The sequence below is a fragment of the Odontesthes bonariensis genome, chromosome 24 (assembly GCF_027942865.1).
Source record: "Odontesthes bonariensis isolate fOdoBon6 chromosome 24, fOdoBon6.hap1, whole genome shotgun sequence".
Classification (NCBI taxonomy): Eukaryota; Metazoa; Chordata; class Actinopteri; order Atheriniformes; family Atherinopsidae; genus Odontesthes; species Odontesthes bonariensis.
In genome coordinates this window covers 25483772-25496851 of record NC_134529.1, presented here as the reverse complement: position 1 = coordinate 25496851, position 13080 = coordinate 25483772, and the positions used below count along the sequence as shown (strand labels likewise).

Here is a 13080-nt window from a genome sequence, read left to right as displayed (position 1 = left end):
GTTTTTTTTAAACTGCATTAAGATCTGTAATTTTTACAACTAATATATAATGCTTTTTTTGACCATATGACTTAGTGCTGAATGCCACAGACAAAGGGTGAAGGAGACAGACACGAGGTCAGTGATAGAGGAGACAAGTGATGACTTCAGGTAGGAATAATTACATTAGGGAGGCAACAAAAACCTATATACCATGACGGTTTGAATTTCTGATGAACATCTTTCATTGTGTTCTTTTTTGGGAAAATTAGTTCAGGCAGACATGGTGAGTTAATCACCACAAAGGAGAATGTGGAACAGAAAGGTGCAGATGAGGGAGAGAAGCAGAGAGGTCCAGATGATGAAGAGGGAGAGAAGCAGAGAGGTCCAGATGATGAAGAGGGAGAGAAGCAGAGAGGTCCAGATGATGAAGAGGGAGAGAAGCAGAGAGGTCCAGATGATGAAGAGGGAGAGAAGCACAGAGCTGCAGAGGAGAGGGCTGAGGCAAGGCTTTATTCAGAAGATCCATCTGAATGGCCTTTACCACACAAAATGGGGGACACATTTAGGCAGTACATGGTTGAAAATGGCCCACAGAAAGTTTCTGATGGCCCATATCCAAGATCAGAGAAGAGTAAGAGGTGTTTTTCCAAAGCGTACTGTTTTCGTATAATGTCTAATGGAGAGAAAGTTGAACGAGATTGGTTACTGTATTCCAAAAATACTAACAGAGTCTATTGTTTTGCGTGTAAGCTTTTTGGTGAAGCTAAAGTTTCTGATACATGCCTTGTGGCAGGGTACAATAACTGGCGATGTCTTTCAAAAACACTGAAGCACCATGAAACCAGTAGTTCTCACATAAACGCTTATCTGATGTGGAAAGAAATGGTATCTCGCTTACGCCTAGGTAAGACTATTGATAGTGAACTGCAGAGAACCATGGCAGCTGAAAAAGCACACTGGAGAAGTGTGTTGACTCGAGTTATTGACTGCATACTCTTCCTTGCAGAGAGAAACTTGCCACTACGGGGGAAAAATTCTCATTTAGGAAATCCTAAAAATGGAAATTTTCTGGGAATCCTTGAGCTCATTGCACGATACGATGTCACACTGGCAGAACATCTTAGAAAGGCTGCCTCCAAACAAACCACTGGATATCTGACATGGTGCACTCAGAATGAATTTTTAGATTCAATATCAGAGTGTGTTTTGGGTAAAATATCTGCCCAGATCAAAGCCTCTAAGTACTTTGCAGTGGAACTGGACTGCACACCTGATATTTCAAAGCAAGAGCAGGCCTCAGTCATTATTCGATACATTAATACTGATGAGAGGAAAAAAGTCACTATTGCAGAGTCTTTTGTGGGGTTCACTCCTGTGAAGGACACAACTGGGAAAGGCCTCACAGATACACTAACAGGGGTTCTGGAGAGTCTGGGGTTGGATTTGGCTAATTGTAGAGGGCAAAGTTACGACAATGGCTCTAATATGAGGGGAATAAACAAGGGTGTTCAAGCTTTAATACAACAGAGATGTCCAGAGGCTCTATTCATCCCCTGCTGCAGCCACAGCCTGAACCTTTTGTTATGTGATGCAGCCTCATCTAGCAGAGAGTGTCTAACTTTTTTTGGCACTGTTCAAAGATTGTACACAATCTTTTCGTCTTCTGTGAAGAGGTGGGACATTCTCACAGAGTTTGTCGACATCACACTGAAGCCTCTGAGTGACACCCGGTGGGAGGCAAAGCTAGACTCTGTCAAAGCTATACGTTTCCAGATGGGGGGAATTTTAGATGCACTACAAAAGCTTGGAGAAGTGGCAGGAGACAGCAAGATTGTCTCAGAGGCAAAATCACTATCTGATGTGATTGTCAGTATGGAGTTCCTTGTGTGCCTCATAATTTGGTATGACTTATTATGTGAGATCAACTTTGCAAGCAAGGCACTACAAGCAGCAGATGTGTCAATGGACACAGCCATTAGGCTAATCGAGTCGCTGAAAGAATTTTTGCTCAAGTATAGAGAAGAGGGCTTTCAGAAGTCACTTGACATTGCAAGCAAAATAGCCATCGAAATGGATGCTTCTCCTGAATTCAAAGAGAAACGACTTAGGAAGCAAAAGAATTTCCCAGATGACAATTCCTGCACTGGTCATCATGAAAAGGAACCCACAAGGCAATTCAGGTTCATGGTTTTTAATGTTATTGTTGACACACTCCTCCAAGAGCTGTCTGAGAGGTTTTCCAATTTTCAACTTGTGTCTGAGAAATTTAAATTCATCACTAACATGGACCACATGACAAGAGCTGAGCTGGAGGAATCAGTGACCACATATGCCCTCGCCACTTGTGATGTTTCAAGAGATATAATCCAAGAAATATACCCAGCAAGCCGTCTACTGAAGGGTTACAAGGCTCTAGAAAAGTTAAATTTCCTAATTCAAGAAGACCTTGATTTGGTATTTCCAAATTTGACAGTAGCCCTTAGAGTATTTTTAACCATGCCTCTGACAGTTGCATCTGCAGAGAGATCATTTAGCAAGCTGAAGCTCATCAAAACATACCTTCGTTCAAATATGAGTAATGATCGCTTGTCCCAGTTAGCAGTGATCTCTGTTGAAAACAGTGTGGCACGGTCTATTTCATTTGATGTTATAATTGACAAATGGGCAAATGCAAAGTCACGGAATGTAACAGTTTAAATGTAATAAATCTTAAAACTCTGACATGGACTCCAGGCTGTTAAGATTTCATATTTCCACTACATAAAATGTTGAGCACTGAGTACCACTACTGTTATATATTTGTACTTTATTAAACTTCTTATTTGTTTATGATTGAAATGATCACCTGATATAATATGTAACATTAAAAAAAATCCGTAATATTACTACTGTATTTTCTAAGTGCATGACTAAGGGAGGAAAGCTGTATGAGGCGGCAGGTAAAAAGGAGGGGGGGGGGGGGGGGGTGCCGATGATGTGTTCGCATCCACCTAAAAAATATGTAGTTGCGCTCCTGCTTTTTCCCCTGAATTAATTTTTTAACCTTGAATTAAGCCACTGCTATGTTTTGGACATGTGAACAAATATATCTATTGCATGTTTTCTTGTGAGACTTGGCTGTATTAATTCAGCCATTTGACAACAGAAACATAAACTACATAAAGACTGCATTGTCTTTTGGCTGTCCAAGTGAAAAAAGAGCTATCACAGAAAATTGGTAATAGCAAACTATTGGATGTGTTTAATTGTAATTAAAAGAAAGTATTGATGTTTTAGTCTCTGACCATGGTAAGGGTGTTTGCATTTTTACTGGACAAGTAACTTTAATACTGTACTTCTGTTCTGGATTAGTGACGACCAGCTGACACTTGTGTAACTCTCTCAGAATACTCTGCTGTGCTATTCTAAGCTGTTTTCCTTACAGCTTATTCCTTCAGGCCAGCATGACATGAGTATGCTTTGAAAAAAAAAACTAAAACTTTAAAGCTGTACGAAAGGAGTTAATGCCAGCCCTGTCAGGAGCTATATATGGTTTGTTAAGCCATCTGCATACAAAAAATATGGCACTGAGAATTTGATTATTATAGTTAAAGATTAGAATAAAAAAAGCTTCATTTTCAGTTTGACACTGTTAAAACACCTAACCACAATACACCTTGTTCACCAACAGCAATAAAAAAAAATAAACCACCCAACAAATACACAAACAAGGCCAGACAATCAAGCATAGGCAATTTATAAAAGCAATTTCATGATTGTCAAAGTATCATACTGCACATCGCATTTTTAAGTTTCAAAAGCAAGAAGAATTAATTACATAAAGAGGAATGAATTATCCATGTCTGAGGGTAGATTCCTATGAATGCTACTTCAAATGTGCATTGATGTAGCTTTACCTAAACACATATTTGCACAACACTGACAGTTGCAGGTGAATAACTCATAATGTTGCAATGCAACTTTTTAGTACGAAAAGTTGGGTCCCTATTAACTGGAAAGCGTCTTTAACATGTATCACCGACATGAACATTGTTGCAGACCAAACACCAAGATGGGTCAAGCTACTTCAACACTAAAAGTAATTGTAAAGTTTTGTACAGGTAATTTTGTGTTATAACTGAAGTTATAACTTGAAGCAGATATCATGAGATAGCAGTATCTTCCTGTTTATAGGGAAGTTTTTAAAAATCATGTGATACACAAAGCAATTATGATTGATCAGTTGGTTAAGTAATTATGCACATAATAACACCATAATTATGAGCAAATAATTGTCAACACAACACTGACTACCTTAAATTTGTTTAGGCTCTCTAGGCTGAGTTTTATAAGTTTTGAGTCAAATGTATATAAAGACTGATAACCCAGTTTATCTAGTAAGATTAAGTTTAACTACTCGGTGCTATGGAGCACTAGGTGGCAATGTGGCTCCATGAAAAAGTGCAGGGCAGAATAACCCCCAGGGTAATGTCAGGGATGAGCAGGCTACCTCATTCCCTTAGAAAGAAAGAAAAAAAAAAAGAGACAGAAATATTTGAGCTGATGTATGCACTGTGTTTATTGTTTCGTGGCATTTTTATTAATTAATTGAATTCCAATTGGCTTGAATTGGACTTACTATCTAAGTGCCTTGAGATGACATGTGTTGTATTTGGCGCTATATAAATAAAAATGAATTGAATTGAATTGAAAATTGAATTTTTGATTAGTTAAAGAGTATACTGTGATTTTCTGTTAAACCGTAATGAGGGACTTACAGTATTGTTTCAGTTACACAAGAAGGCCATACGTTTACATTGTTAATGTTACACTCTTGTTGCAACTTATTCTAGTTGTCATATAGGAATATGCAAGTGACGAATATGAGGAACATTTATTTCAGTATAGCTTTTTCATTTAGTGGGGAGGAGTATGTGTATATTGAGGCACGCAAGGACGTTTGTTCATGTATGAGATTTGTAGTCTGATGCTGCCCTCTAGAGGTCTGATGTTATAGACGCGTTGATGTACATGAGATTGCCGGTTCATAAAAGCAATAAAATAAAATGGCTACGGGCGCAAGATGAAGTGGTCTCGGTCTTAATGTTACCCAGGTAGTTAAGGAAAGTAACACCAGAACATACCACTTAATTTTCAAATCAAATCAAATCAAATTTATTTGTATAGCACATTTCATGTACAAAACAATTCAAAGTGCTTCACATAAAATAAAAGCATTGCAGCAGGGAGTGTAAGAAGCATTAAAAATACATAAAAGAATATAAAGAGAAACAAATACAATTATTTAAATTTATTTAAAAGCAAGCAACAGTCCAGATAAATTAAAAGATAATGTGCAGATTTCATGCATAGACACATGAGAAAAGAAATATTTTTAACCTGGATTTAAAAATGTCTACATTTGGTGAAAGTTTAATCTCCACTGGCAGTTTGTTCCACTTGTTTGCAGCATTACAGCTAAATGCTGTTTCTCCATGTTTAGTCTGGACTCTGGACTGGACCAGCTGACCTGAGTCCTTGGATCTAAGAGCTCTGCTGGGTTTATATTCTCTGAACATATCACAGATGTATTTTGGGCCTAAACCATTCTGGGATTTGTAAACCATCAGCAGGCTTTTAAAATCTATTCTGTGACTGACTGGAAGCCAGTGTAAAGATTTTAAAACTGGTGTGATGTGTTCAGATCTCTTAGTCCGGGTTAAAACTCTAGCAGCAGCGTTCTGGATGAGCTGCAGATGTTTAATGCTCTTTTTGGGAAGTCCAGTTAAAAGAGCATTACAGTAATCGAGTCTACTGGAGATGAATGCATGGATGAGTTTCTCCTGGTATTTTTGGGAGAGGAAACCTTTAATTCTGTTGATGTTTTTGAGATGGTAAAAAGCTGCCTTGGTGACAGCTTTGATGTGGCTGCTGAAAGTCAGATCTGAGTCTATCAACACTCCGAGGTTACCAACTTGGTCAGTGATTGTCCCGAGTCTCAAAATATTAACTTGCGGGAGGTCCTGCAGGCAGCGCGTATAGAAAGCCATCTTGACCGGAAATGCCCTAGCTGGCCTATTTAAAACCCGGAAGTAATCGTGCATTGGTCGGGTTATGCCGCGAACTGCAATGCCCTGAATGCCCATTGCGGGAACACGCACAGCAAAATAAACAGAGTCTATCGGTTATTGTCACTCATTACAAAGATTTATGAGGTGTATTACGGGTCAAAATCAAAGCACCATAGGTTATAGGTTTCATTCATGGATATACATTATCTCGAGTATTATGTAGTTTACAAACATTTAAAGCTATTCCACTGAGAGAAATGTTCTTTATACGTTTCATCTGAACCTTTTAATAGTCAAACTTTTTTTCTGTGCTCAGTGTATTTTGTTTTTCTGGCACAGCATGTAACACACTCATGAAATCACTACGCTGTTGACTATGTGATGAATATACCTGGCAATTGATGTTTACATTTCTATTCTTGCTGTATTGATGCCACGGGTGGGCTCTGTAGAGCATTACATTTCTTGGAGTTTTCATTTGGCAGTGCTGAGTTTGGGGTTGCCGAGGTTTGTATTGCATTTTTCAAAGCCATATGTGTACTGTACAGTACACATATATGTATATGTACAGTACACATGTGGAACTCACAATGCTACATCTGAACATATCAATTTCTATGTAGGATATACAATTAGACTCTCAAATGTCTATATTTCAACACAAGGAGTACACAAGGAGGCATGACTCAGCAGTGCAGAATTTTGGGTTGCCAAGATTTACATATCCTGCTTATTAAGCCAGTATGGGTCAAATATGTGTGAAAGTCTCACTGATTAGTCAGACACTGTTCAGTAAGTGTTTCTGCCTTGGTCAAGGCTGATCATGAAGAATCTTTGTCTCCAATTAGGAGGGCCTTAGTGATGACCTGGAGAAGTAGAGTTAGCTCTTTGCAGAAAAACTTCTTCTTGCTCAACTTCGTTTGAACAGAAATTATTTGGGAGAGTCCTGAAATGAAAAACATCCAGACTCTGTGACGCCTTTCAGGTCACCCAAGGTCACCTTACATTAAAATTTGAGAGCATTAAAAAATAATAATAAAAGCATAAAAACATGAGACAACATAAAACAGAAGTGCACAGAGTCCAGTTTATAGGGAGAATGCCAGTTTGAATAGGTGAGTTTTAAGTTGGGATTTGAATGATGTGATGGAGTCTGACCGAAGGCTCGGTCACCCATGGTCTTGAGGCGTGACGTGGGGATGGTTAGCAGTTCAGCAGACGTTGATTGGAGGGTGTGGGAGGGAGTGTGTTGGTGAAGGAGGTCGCTGAGGTAGGTGGGGGCTAGGTTGTGGAGAGCTTTATAGGTAAGGAGAAGATTTTTGTAGTGAATGCGGTATTGTACTGGGAGCCAGTGAAGTTGAATGAGAACAGGGGTGATGTGGTCCGGAGATTTGGTACCGGTGATGATCCGTGCGGCTGAATTCTGGATGATTTGCAGTCTGTTAATGAGTTTGGTGGGGAGTCCAGTAAGCAGGGCATTGCAATAGTCAATGTGGGATGTGACAAATGAATGAACCAGGATTTCAGTGCTGGATTGGGTCAGTGATGGGCGGAGTCTGGAGATGTTGCGGAGGTGGAAGAATGTGGTTCGGGTGAGTGGGTCAGCACCAGGTTTTTTCAGGATGGGTGTGATGGCAGCCAGTTTGAGAATGGGGGGTACAATACCAGTGGTGAGGGAGGAGTTAATTATGTTGGTGATCATGGGAGAAATGGATGGCAGACAGGCTTTGACAAGCGAGGTGGGAAGAGGATCAAGCTGACAGGTGGTGGTTTTGGCTTTCTTGATGTATTCTGAGATGGTGTGTTCTGATGCTGGGGTGAAGTCAGAGAGAGAGCTGATGAGAGGTTTTCCAGTGGTGATCATCCAGGGTGGATCTTTTGGGGAGGTGCAGGATGAGGCCAGTTGTTGGTGAATAGTGTTGATTTTGGAGTTGAAGAAGTCCAAGAAGGCTGTACACTGATCGGTGGAGATGTCAGGAGGGAGGGTTTTTGGCGGTTGGAGCAAGCGGCTGACAGTTGAGAAGAGGACTCTGTTGTTTCCTGTACCAGTGTTGATGAGGTTGGAGTAGTATGAAGATTTGGCAGTGGTGAGGGCATCCTTGTAGTGATGGAGGTGGTCTGAGTACATTTGGCTGTGTACAGTGAGTCCAGTCCTTTTGTAGAGTCGCTCCAATCGACGGCCAGTGGCTTTGAGCTGGCGAAGCTCAGGGGTGAACCAGGGAGCAGTGTGGGTAAATGAGACTGAGCGTTTTTTCAGGGGGGCCAGGGTGGTGAGAGAAAAGGAGAGGCAGTTGTTATAGTGAGTCACCAGGTCAGCTGGGGAGGATGCTGGGTGAGGGCTGGGGTAGGAGCTGATCAGGGTGGAGAGGTCTGTGGTGTCGATGTGTTTGATGTTTCTGAAGAAGACGGTCCGTTGTTCTTTGGCTTTGTGTAGTTGGGTGTGAATGTCAAAAAGTACAGCTTTGTGGTCGGAAATGGGGAAATCAGTGACATTAAGGTTAGTGGGGGTGATGTCAGTACAGCAGATTAAGTCCAATATATGACCTTTGTTATGGATTGGGAGGTTGACATGTTGTGTGATACCAAGACAGTCCAGGAGTGATGTGAAGTCTTTAGCAAAGATACTAGATGGGTTGTCAATGTGGATATTGAAATCGCCGAGGAGGATAACAGTGGGGGACATTGCACATAAAGATGTTAATAGTGATGAGAATTCAGTGAGGAAGGCAGCAGAGGGTTTTACTAATAAAAGAAAAACCAGGCGGGACAGCGGCGTTGAGATGGGAGAAGTCATGTGGTTGTTGGCAGCTCTCAGTGAGGCATAGAATGTCTAGGTTGTGGTCAGCAATAAAGTCGGCGATCAACAGAGCCTTGTTACTGAGGGATCTGATATTCAACAGACAGAATTTTGGCGGAGGGCGGGGCTACTAATAAAAGAAATGTATTGAAAGGCCATGACTTTTTATTTCTCCCAAATCTAAAACAAAACATGAAACGTTTTCACTGGCATCTGTAAAACAGTTCCTTGCTTTGTTTTTGACTTCTTTCTATTAGTTCCACTCGGACAGAAACTATTGGTCAATTAGGAATTCAACAGATATCTGAATTTGGCATGGATATGAATAATTTGGGGCTTAACTGTACATGCAACAACATATTAATATCTCCAGGCATAGCATTGACAGGGTACATTTAATATTAGTGTGCCACTCATTATCACAACAAAAGTAGGTAAAAGTAAGACAATCACACTACAAAATAACAGCTGGTCTTTTTAAAATTCAAACAAAACAAATTAAAACAGAGCTTTCATAAAGTGCATCTGTTTAGTTTTGTGCAAGACAGTGCGACTGAACATAACCTGTATTGAATATCACAATCAACGTTCAACAACAACACAATCAACATAGGTTTTCACGTGGATCACTGCATCACCTAACTGTCAAAATTAAACATATAATATTAAAACATTTGGCTGGTGTACATGACAAGTTGTCAGCAGCTTTCAGACAAGTACACTTTTTCAAGATATATAGTTGATGATACATAGTTTTACAATGTTTTCTTCATTTTTTGAAAAAAGAAAGATGAAAAAAAAAGACAAATCAAACCAAACTCTTTTAGAATGTAACATCACACACTAGATACTTTTGAATGATTTTGGCCGCAATGAAGAAAAATAAAGGGCTGGTTTTGCTTCACTGCTTTTCTTTCTAAATTGACAAATGTTTAATGCACATATTAAGTGTTGGCGAATGACTGAGATTCAGATGCATTTGAGGACACATTTAAGCCACTTGAAGAACCTGCAACAAACAAACATCATTCTGTCTTAGGCAAAATAATACAACAGCAGATAAAGTAATAGTACAAGAGGCTATAAATCTAAAAGTAAGCCTGTCAAAAGTTCAAGATGATAAATCCAATAGTTGATTTCTGCCTGTACCCAAGTTTTGGACAGGAGCATAAAATGTCCAAAAATATTAAACATGCTATTAAATTTAGCCTCAGTTTATTCATGACTGATGTACCTCTTTTTGGTCTCAATTTCCTGAAAATTCTCAGATTGCTGAATGAAAATCCAGCACTGGTGCTCTAAAATGAAAGCAAAAGTAAAAAATAAAACACCACCTCAAAAAGCAAACAAAGAATTACCAAAAACAACAACAACAGACATGATTGGAAAAACTGTTCTTACCGCTGTGCGACTCTGGGAAGTTTGTGACGTTGATGTTAATTCAGACCGCACCTGAAAAGTTAATTCTCAAAAGTTTGTGTGCCGCTTTAAAAACTCATGCATACACTTGAAAGAAATGGTGAAGCCTCATTACTGCACTGGTCTTTTGCAGCATGGAGAAACTTAAACATTCAGGTATGATTTCAGTAGGAGAAATTTTGTAGCAGTATTTTAACAACTACTTGTGGTTGGTTTGTGAATGAATAAAATTTCTGTTAAAAGCATTTAGCCTTTTACTGATTAGATTTGAATCCTAGCAGATCACTTTGTAATATAAACACCATAACTCTACTGGAATCATTCATTCATATATAAAACTTTAGTTACACATTTTCAAAAGTATGAGTAGAGGTGGATGTTTCTTAAAAGTTAGTAAAATAAAGTTGGTTAAAAATTTCAATATTTAGACATACCTTTTTGTCCAACAGTGTTCCAAATACCAAAATGAAGAAACCCTAAAGACACAAAGTAATGTCAACTCTGAGGGATTTGGTGATAAAAGAAAAACATCATTAAACAATATGATATACAGATCAATATTCAAAGGTAATAAATTTGTACCTGCAATGAATTGAAGAATGCAAATGTAATATGGATTCCATTATTTGTTGGGTCGATCATGATTCCAACTCCCAAACCCCAAGTTAATCCAAAGAATGGTGTGAGCACAGCCAAACATCTGGCAATAACCACCAGCACATGTTTTTCGGCTGCTTGTGCAGCACTTGCCCCAACCCTTCTCCTCAACATTTTGTATACCACCACAACCAGGATTATGAAGTTTATCAGCACTATTAACAGTGCAGGGACCACAAATGCCAACAGAGCTCTGGACTCGTCCCAGTTAAGCCAGCAGACCTCAATATCTCTGATGTATTCTTCTTTGGGTGCAGTGACAGCTATGGTTATTGTTGCTATGATGAGAGGTACACCATATCCGAGAGAGAATCCAATAGCCAACATTGCCGTTTTAGACAACCCGTCAAAGACGCTGACTGTGCGGTAGAACAGCAGCAAAGCTGAGGCTAACATCCAGAAGAACAGGGATAGATAGAAAAAATGGATAAAAAAGGCTGCTGCACTGCATGCTGGTGGATTTGCCTGATCTGCTTCGGAAATGAACGCCCCGACAATAAACCAGATGTTTGCAATCAGGAGAGACACAGCGATGTTAACGATGGAGACATGACGCAAGTAAGATGTAGTGTTCCTTCTTATTTTTCTCCATATAACAGCTTCAATGATGAGACAAATGACCAAAGAAGCCATGGATATGCCAACTCCAATGTAGGTTATGATGTCCAAAGGAAGGTTTTTAGGACTTTTTGGTGACATAAGGATGGAGAAAGAGGTGAGATGGTTGCAGTTGCAGCTGACGGTTTTATTTTTAAAGACTACCAAGGAACAGCCCTCATCGTCCCATCCTCCGAGACCATCTAAGAGATTGAAGTTCCAGAAAACACATTTAGGATTCCCCAGATTATCATTTAGAGTATCAAAGGTTATTGAGATATTATTGATTTTGCCACTTGACTGAATAAGTGCAACCCTTCCATTGATAGAATTAAACGATGAATTGGCTTCTTCTCTTGCAGGGAGCACATTATCCATGGAGAAAAATGTTATCACAGTGATTGACTTCCTTCCTCCATCAGCTTCTGATATTTCTATCTCCACTGAGGAATCAAACTCCTCATTAAAGCTGTCAGTGAATGTAGTTTTGTTCAAGAGAATAAAATCTGTGGCAATGTTAAAGGACTCATTGTTTAGACTTTTTGTAATATTCTCAAGCGACTGTAAGAAGGATGAGCTGAAACTTGTGGGTTCAGAGTGGTTACTTTTTGTTTTTATATTGTTTGTGGTATCACTGTTCAGAGTCACCCATGAATTTGTTGCGTTCTCACTGGTGAGAACACCTGCAGTTAACAAGACATCCTAAATTGGAAAGCAAATAAACAAAAAGGGAAAATATTAGATCCAAAAGTCTGTGTTGCTTGGCATATGTAAACCATTCATTTTTAGTAATCACATACATTCACTTACCTCCATTAAGTTACTATTTATCAGGATCTTTGATGTTAAAGTTGCTTTGGCTACATTTTCAAATATGGAAACAATGGCTTTAATGGTGGCAGGAGAGTCAGTTACACCTACTGCGTTGCTCACAGTGACTTTGCTGAGTTGCTCCAAGAATTCTGGCAGTCTTTCTGCAGTTAGACTCTGTGACGGTTGAGAGAAAAAGATTTAGTTATTGTTTGTCCTTGAACTGGCCACAGTTAAAACGCTAATGCTGATGGAAGAAAGTTCTGAGTTGCAGTCTCATTTTCATCATTTTCAGGGGTCTCATTTTAATTGCTTTAAAGACTGAATTTTATCATTTTATTATCAGCCATCAGTGTTTGAAAAATTGTTTGGAAAATTATTACATTAATTTAGTGAGAGCATATTGATCACCTTCTGTTTTCGTGGGAATCTGCAGTACATGAAATGCAGGCTAGTTTTTAAATTGTGGCCTGTACACTGAGAATGATTTCGTCATGACTTTAAAGTTTCATGCTGTCTTTAACACATTACCTTTTCATATTCATTATCTGTTCCAAAAATAGTGAAATATCCATAGATCCATAGAATCAACTGCTTTGTTATGTCTGATCACCAAAAGGTTGAAATATTGTTTGCCCCCATGAAATTCTTTAAAATATTTACATTTGAACAAACTTACAACATTCATTATACATATGGGCACAACATGCCACCTGCCTGATTTTGCATTGTGCATGCTATCATTTGGTGCCAGAAACAGCAGAAGAA

The 13080-nt window shown here is 39.1% G+C and overlaps 1 protein-coding gene across 1 annotated transcript; it reads right to left on the bottom strand.

The window, feature by feature from the left end:
- Nucleotides 1–9205: 9205 nt before the first annotated feature.
- On the bottom strand, nucleotides 9206–11966 carry LOC142374722 (adhesion G-protein coupled receptor F1-like). The gene is made up of 5 exons (XM_075458495.1): nucleotides 10831–11966; nucleotides 10683–10724; nucleotides 10231–10281; nucleotides 10064–10127; nucleotides 9206–9838 (listed from the first exon to the last, which is right to left on the bottom strand). Exons 1-5 carry the CDS (start codon nucleotides 11878–11880, stop codon nucleotides 9774–9776), a joined length of 1272 nt encoding a protein of 423 aa, XP_075314610.1. The 5' UTR covers nucleotides 11881–11966; the 3' UTR covers nucleotides 9206–9773.
- Nucleotides 11967–13080: the final 1114 nt, after the last annotated feature.